Source organism: Nannospalax galili, unplaced genomic scaffold (genome assembly GCF_000622305.1).
Source record: "Nannospalax galili isolate Female #2095 unplaced genomic scaffold, S.galili_v1.0 scaffold652, whole genome shotgun sequence".
Lineage (NCBI taxonomy): Eukaryota > Metazoa > Chordata > Mammalia > Rodentia > Spalacidae > Nannospalax > Nannospalax galili.
The window spans coordinates 1130585-1138097 of NW_008332152.1; the positions used below are offsets into that span (position 1 = coordinate 1130585).

Here is a 7513-nt window from a genome sequence, read left to right on the forward strand (position 1 = left end):
ACTTTTCTGATTACCATCCGCAGTGCACACAGGTCATCTCACAGACCCAGGCCAGCTCCATTTCACACCTTGGTGGTCCCTTGATGGTCGTCCCATGGTCTTGGCATCGCCAAAAAGCTGAGGTCTCCCCGGAAACTGAAGCAACACCTTCACCAATGGTCTCTTCTGGCCTCTGGGCAGGGGGGTGCAAAGCCTCAGATTCTCCCCAAGACCCCCTCAATCCTGGGGTCTTCATTGCAATTGAGGTTGCACTTTCACCAGTGGCCTTTCCTGGCCTCTCACAGTGCCAAGCCTCAGCTGCTCTCTGTGACCCCTTCACACTTTCAACACCAGAACTATTCAGGAGACTCTTACACATTACCAAGTCCTGCTTCCAGCTTGAGATGGAGGCTCGAGTCCCCTCTTGACCACAGCTTCTGTGCGCGGACCCTGAGGAAATACTTCCCAGAAGATTTCACCACAGTGATGCTGGTCTCTTGTTACTTACAGCTGATTTTTCAGCCCCAGCTGACCAGCATCAATTGTCCCAGCAAAGCAAAGGTTTTACTTCAGGTTCTGATCTCATTAATCACAGCTGATTCTTCAGCCCCAGCCAACCAGAACCCACAGATTCTCAATTCAAAATCTCACACAAACAGCCCTGATAGTCTGTTTCCCTTCAAAGCTTCACAAGCCAGGACTCTATCGTTCACAACTCTTTGAGCCTAATTGTTCCAAGCTCCACAGCAACAAACTGAGCTCTCAATGACTTTTCCACCCCAAAGTTCCAAACGCTTCCACAATCCTCCCCAAAACACCGCATACATGAGTGTGCACAAGTACCAACACACACAGCCACCACTCATCAACAGAAACTGTTAATTAAAAGCAACGCTCTGTATGGATGGCTTTGGTTGTCAACCTGACACACCTAGGTAGAGGGAGCCTCAACTGGGGATTTCCTTTACTGGATTGGTCTATGGCCATGTCTGTGAGACATTTTCTTGGTTGTTGAGTGATATTGGAGGTGCCATCCCTGGGCAAGGGGTCCTGAGTTGTATAAGAAAGCAGACTGAGCACAGGCAGGGGAGCAAGCCAGTAAGCAGAGTTCCTCCGTGGTCTGTGCTCCAGCTCCTGCCTCCAGGTTCGGGCCTGGGCTCCTGCTCCGGCTTTCCTCCATAATGAACTGTGAGTTGTCAGGTGAATAAACCTTTTCCTCCCCAACTTGCTTTTGGTCAGTGTTCATCCTAGCAACAGAAACCAAATTAGGAAGCCCTCCATGTCATCAGGTTAGAAAGTGAGAAGACGTCTGCAGCGAGGGTCGGAGCACTTCTTTCAGAAGTCCAGCACTGCAGCCATCATGTGCACCGCCACTGCACCCCAGGGAGATTGGTCACAGCACGGTGCAGACAACACCAGACACTTATGAAGACCAGGAGGACAGCCGCTCCGTCGTGCACTGCTGGGGGTGGGGGGCGGGGGGTGTCAGCAGGACGGCCACTCTGGACAGCGGCTGGTAAGGCTCTGAAAGTGAAACCTGCGATCGCTGTGCCATCTAATGACTGCTTATGTCAGGAAAACCTATATAGCAGAGTCCCCAAAGGGGGTGACGCTATTCTGGGCAAGCAGGGAATACGAGTGCCTGTCAGGTTCCAGGAGGACAGAATCAAGAGAACATGCTATGCACCTGATAAAAGGTGTTGGGTTGACAACAAGGTAGGTCCTGGGCTTCCCAGTGATGACTGCACACGGGAGAGGCCTCAGGAACGCAAAGCTGCTCAACCCAGGAAGCTGGAGGCTTTAGCGGTTCTGGTCTGACACTGGAGGGTGGAGACGCCCAGGCCAGGCTCTCGGGTGAGTCCATGTTGAAGGCTGAGAAGCTGGAGTCTGATGTCTTTGCTAGAAGCTCTCAGGAAGAAGCGCAGCTGCTCACAATTCTTTTCTTCCTCAAAGGCATGTTTTATCTAATTATGTGTATGTATATGTGCCTGTGTACATGAGTGCAGGTGCCCACAGAGGCCAGAAGAGTCAGATCCCTGAAGCTGGAGTTACGGACAGCTGTGAACTCATGTAAGTGATGGGAACTGAACCCAGGTCCTCTGCAAGAGCAGTGAGCACTCTTAACCACTGGGCCATCTTCCAACTAATTCACTTTTGTTTGTTTTGCTTTTTTGCGGGGGAGTCTTTTTGAGACAGGGTCTCCCTGTAGCCCTAGCTGTCCTGGAACTCACTATGTAGACCAGGCTGGCCTCGAACTCACAGAGATCTACCTGCCTCTGCCTCCTGAGTGCTTGGATTAAAGGCATGCACCACCACGCCCAGCAAATTCATTCTTTTTATACATTGCTGAATTCAGTTTGCTTTAAGGATTTCTCTATGTGCGTTAATAAGTGAGATCGCCTCTTTGTTCTGGCTTTGGTCTCAAGAGTGACACTGACTTCAGATACTGAGAAGTACTTCTGCTTTCTACAGGAGGTTGTGTAATCCCCCTGTAAATGCCTGGGATAATTCTCAGTGCAGTCACTGAAGGATGGGATTTCTTGGGGTGGGAGAAAGGTAGCAGGATGCAGTGAACTGAAGTTCCCCAGAAAAAAAGCCAAGCTTGTGTAAAGATTCTACAAATCTGTCTGGTCAGAACTTCAGTGACTGGAGAGTGGGAATATTAGAGGTCTGGAGCTAAATTAGCTTGTGCTATCTTGGCCCCTAAATAGTCATTTATTACCTACCTCTGTGTGTGACCTAACAGCCTTGTGACTATTGGGTAAATCCCTTTGGACTGTACTAACAAACCCCTAACTTCTACCAACCCAAAGGCTAAGAGTGTCATCAGAGGGCATCTGAGGCCTAGAGCAGAGATCTCCCTGCTGTGCTGTAACCCACCTACCTGATGTTCCCACCAATTTAATTAGGGGGGATTTGGAGGGGATATTTTATGTGAGTGCTTTGTCTACTCACACATAAACTCATCACATGCATGCCTGGTTCTTGCAGATGCTGGAAGAGGCATTGGATCCCCTGGAACTAGAGTTACAGATGGTTGTAAGCCTTCATGTGGGTGCTGGGAACCAAACCCAGGTCCTGTAGGTGAGCCAAGTGCTTTTAACCGCTGAGCATCTCTCCAGCCTCCTCCACCAGTGTATTTAAAGTGCGTTGATTTATGACTCTTTGGTCTGTTGCTATAAAACTTCATGGACCTGTTACCACATTGGAGCGTGGTATTTGGGGTGAATTCAGTCCATGTTCCCAGCCGTCATTACTCGTGTTTGGCTCAGAATAAGTGATCTCTCTCCTTTGAGGTGAGAGCTGGGCTTTTCATGAACAGTAACGTTGACTCACTGATTCCTTTTCCTTCACGGTACATGGAGCCATTCAAATTATTCATCTCATAAGTGAGTGTGCTAATTTGTGCTTTTCAAATAGTTGATCCATTTTACCTAAGCTGTGACTGTCCTGTGTGGGGTTTGCAGTGGGGGTGGGTCTTCCCTCCTTACTCTCTCTGTCATGGGTCTGTAGTAAAGTCCCTTCTTTCACACCCGGTCTCTCGGCTTCTTTACCAGTCTGGTTGGAAGTTTGCGCATCTTGTCAAAGAACTGACTCTGTCTCTGGTTTCCTGCACTGTTTTTCTGTTTTCAATCCCAGTTGTCTCATCTCTGTTTACTTCTTTCCTTTGACTTATTTGGGGTTTATTTGAAGTTGGAGACTAGATGAAGTGACCTTTTGCCTCTCTCTAACACAAGTGTTAGTATTATAAGTCTCCAGCTGTTAGCTGTGCCCCCAGCTAGATTTGATATGCTGTATTTTCACATTTCTTCAGTTCACTAGCTTTTAAATTTCCCTAGGGACTTCTCACCCATGTTATTTAAAACTAGGTTTCTTGGACTCCAATCATTTGAAGAGTTTGCGGCTGTCTTTTTGTTGTTTGTTGATAGCTAGTTGGATTTCACTGTGGACAAAGACCACACTGTCATCTCAGTTCTTTCAGGTTCATTGAGCCCCGCTTTATGGATTGTGATGTCCTCTATCTTGATGGGTATCTGGAAAAGAGCATGTTTGATGCTGTGTCTGGGTGGGGCACTGTGCATCTCGAGAATGGACTGTGACAGTCACTGAGGTCCTCTGCAACCATGCTTGTCTGTGGCTTCCTGTTGGGATCCACGGCTCCCCTGAGCCTTCCTCCCCATATCACCACCTGCTCTGAACCCAAAGCAGGCTCCTCTTCGTCTTCCAGGTCCAAAGGAAATAGCAGTTGCCTGTTCCTTCCCCTTCACCCTGGAATACCAGGTTCTCTAACCTCCACATCCTTGGAAATAGACCCCATTATACACTTTCTTGGGTGACCCAGTTTCCTGTGCCACCTTAATCCTGCTGAGGGCTCATCAAATGATATACAGCAAATGGGGTGACTATCATTACCCAGGACCCATCGGGAGGAAATCTCACTGAAAACCAGCTCACAGAGGGAGTCAAGCTGTGGCTGCATTAAAACGCATCAAAGTAACTTCTATCTCCTGTTAGGACATAGAACCTGCAAAGAACATTGTTCCCACATTACAGTGAAAAAGTCAGATAGTTCTAAAAACCACCAGAGCGAAGTGTCACAGGGAACAAAGAAACAGAGCACAAACTGATTGTCTTTGACAGGTGTGAAAAGGAAAAGTGACTCTTGGAGCCTTGGCAGAGCTCACTAAGGGGAACCTGCTTCAGGAGCATCAGCGGGTATGGGGACCAACCCCAGGGCTTTGCCGTGGAAGAGACACTGGATCTCCCCTCCCCCAACCCCGTGCAGGAGGCGAGGGGATATTTACAGCCTGGGGGGGGGGGTGTTTATGGTTTGAAAATCAGTGTGGGGGTGTATAAGGGTGAGGGAGATCTGGCTAGCCTGACCTGACAGGGTTCCTGCTGAGGGTAGGCTGGTGTCACCAGACACCTCCTAGGGACAATGAAAATAGGAACCCAAGGGTGCTCAGCTACATGCAGCAGCTCAAGCCTGCAATCCCAGCACTTGAAAAGCAGACATAGGGGGATCAGGAGTTCAAGGCCAACCTCAGCTAAAAAGCAAATTGGAAACCATCTTGGGCAGCTTGGGCTGCATGAGACCTTGTTGATATCACCTAGAGGTGCAGGAACTCTGCTGATTAAAGAATTAAAAGGCAGGAAAAGTTTGAGTTAGGCAAAGTCGAAATTTATTCAATGAGGATAAATTTATTAGAGCTTAAAAGAAAAAGTTTCAAAGGGGGAGGGGGGGTGGCGTTTGAGTCAAACTGGCACGGAGGTCAGAAGCCTGGCGGTAGGTGGCCACATGCTGGGGAGGGAGCTCAGCTCTGAAAGAGTGAAGGTCAGAGTGTTATGGAAAGCAAGCTTGGGATAGAGACAGAAAGAAGAAAAGGGGAAGGTATGATTCTCCGAGCAACACAGAAAATCAGGCAGACTCACCAAGCAGCAAGCCTAGGCTCTGTGAGAAACCACACGAGGGAATGGGATTCTGGGAAGGAAGAGCACAGCATTACATTAACGGGGCAAGTATTCTGCCTGTCTGTTTAGCATGGTTTAAGCTGAGCCCACCTTCCTCGAGTAGCCCCACCTTCCTGAGGGATGACTGATTTTTCCCAACTGGATTAATTCCTGTATGTTTTGGGTAGCCAGAAATGTTAATTCGCCACCCAGGACAAAGATTTCATCTTCCTGACCAAAAGGAACCAGTTTCCCTTAACGACCGTCACAACTGCTGGCTCACTGTTTGACACCCGACCCCTATAAGAAAGAAATCAAGGATGGTCGGTGTTCTAGTTAGCTTTCTACTGCTGTGATAAAAGCACGGACCAAAACCACCTTGGGGAGGAAATGGTTTATTTGGCTTACAGCTCACAGTCGGTCATCAAGGGAAGCCAAGGCAGGAACTCAGAGCAGGAACCTGGAGGCAGAACCTGGAGCACAGGCCATGGAGGAACACCGTTTACCGGCTTGCTCCCTGGCCCCTGCTCAGCCGGCTTTCTTATACAACACAGGCCCACCTGCCCAGTTGGTAGCACCACCCACAGTGGGCTGGGCCCTCCCACATCACTCAACAATGAAGAAAATGTTAGGGTTCCAATAGCAGCCCCCTCCCCCTCCCCAACAGGGACCTACAAACTCTGCTGAGAAGCAGCCTGCCTTTCCTCTGACCTCCAAAGATAAGCAGAGTTCCTCTTATCTTAAGAGGAAAAGAAGACACTTCCACACCCTAATCCTACCTGCTTCCCCCTCCCTGATTCCACACCCTAAAGTCCCCATATGTAAAGTCCCAGTTCACAACCCATGGACTTCTTTCCTGGACATCTCTCCCTTCCCTTCCCTTCCCTCTTCCCCCTTCCCCCTTCCCTTCCCTTCCATCTTTCCCTTCGTGGACATCTTTCCCTTCCCGAGGGAAAGGTGCCCCGTGCGAAATAAATCTGTGTCCCACTGAGGATTCCATCTGAGCCTCCGTGCCTCATCCATCCGTTCGTGCCTCCTCCATCTGCGCCGCTCGCTCCTGCCCATTCTCTACCTATCAGAAAATGTTCCTCAGACATGGCCACAGGCCAGTCCAATGGAGGCAATTCCTCAGTTGAGGTTCCCTGCACCTGGGTGTGTCAAGGTGAGGACTGAAACTGTCCAGTGCCGTGAGGTATCATGGGTGGGGTGTTCCTAATAAACTGGCTTAGAGTTCTTCTAAAACAGGATTTTACAAGGAAGCACATTAATAGGACTAGCAGGGTCAAGAGCTTGATCAGGTTTGGCCAAGAAGGAAATCAGGGCGCTGAAGAGACGGCTCAAACAGTTGAGAGCTCTGGCTGCTCTTGCAGAGGACCCAGGTTCAGTTCCCAGCACCCACATGGTGGCTCACAATTGTCTCTAACTCCAGTTCCAGGGGATCTGACACCCACCCCTCTCTGGCCTCCTGTGGCATCATGTGCACAGGTGTACTTACATGCAAGCAAAACACTCATATACATAAAATAAAAATAATTTTTTTAAAAAAGAAAGGAATCTGTCACAGCACAAAAAGAGATGGCTAGCAGGCCAATGGGAAAGATGTGGCTAAATGTTAAGCAATATCTTTTTATTTAGTTTTTTGTTTTAATTTTTTCTTACATTTCATTTATTTGCGTATGCATACTCAGGTGGAAGTCAGAGGGCTGTTTGGAAAAGTCAGTTCTCTCCTTCCACCTTGTGGGTCCCAAGAGTGAATTCAGGTCATCAGACTTTACAGACCCCCTGGCACTTGAATTATGAATGGTTGTCAGCCACCATGTGGGTGCTGGGAACTGAACCCAGGTCCTCTGAAGAGCAGTTAGTGCTCTTAAGCACAGCTATCTCTGCAGCCCTTTTTTTTCTGAGGGTCTCATTATGTATCCCTGGGCTAGTGCAAATGCTGGACACAGGACTCACTGCTGACAAGGAACACTGGACACAGGGCTGGAGACCAGAAGGTTCTTGTCGATGAAGGTGTGTCCAAAGAGATCAGCAGTGGCTGGGGCAGGCATGAGCCCTGCAACACCCCCACCACCCCCCACCG

General features: G+C 49.0%; 1 protein-coding gene across 2 annotated transcripts in view; it reads right to left on the reverse strand.

The window, feature by feature from the left end:
* Positions 1-5189: 5189 nt before the first annotated feature.
* The window catches only part of Wdr4 (WD repeat domain 4), a 42370-nt gene continuing 40046 nt past the window's right edge, over positions 5190-7513 (reverse strand). The window contains exons 12-13 of one of the 2 annotated variants that reach the window (XM_008827367.2): positions 5413-5461; positions 5190-5300 (exon numbers count right to left, since the gene is read on the reverse strand). In XM_008827367.2, coding sequence (XP_008825589.1) covers positions 5236-5300; positions 5413-5461 — 114 coding nt within the window. In that variant the 3' untranslated portion in view covers positions 5190-5235. Of the gene's footprint in view, positions 5301-5412; positions 5462-7513 lie in introns of those variants that run through there. The other variant, XR_003848611.1, reaches the window with a different exon arrangement.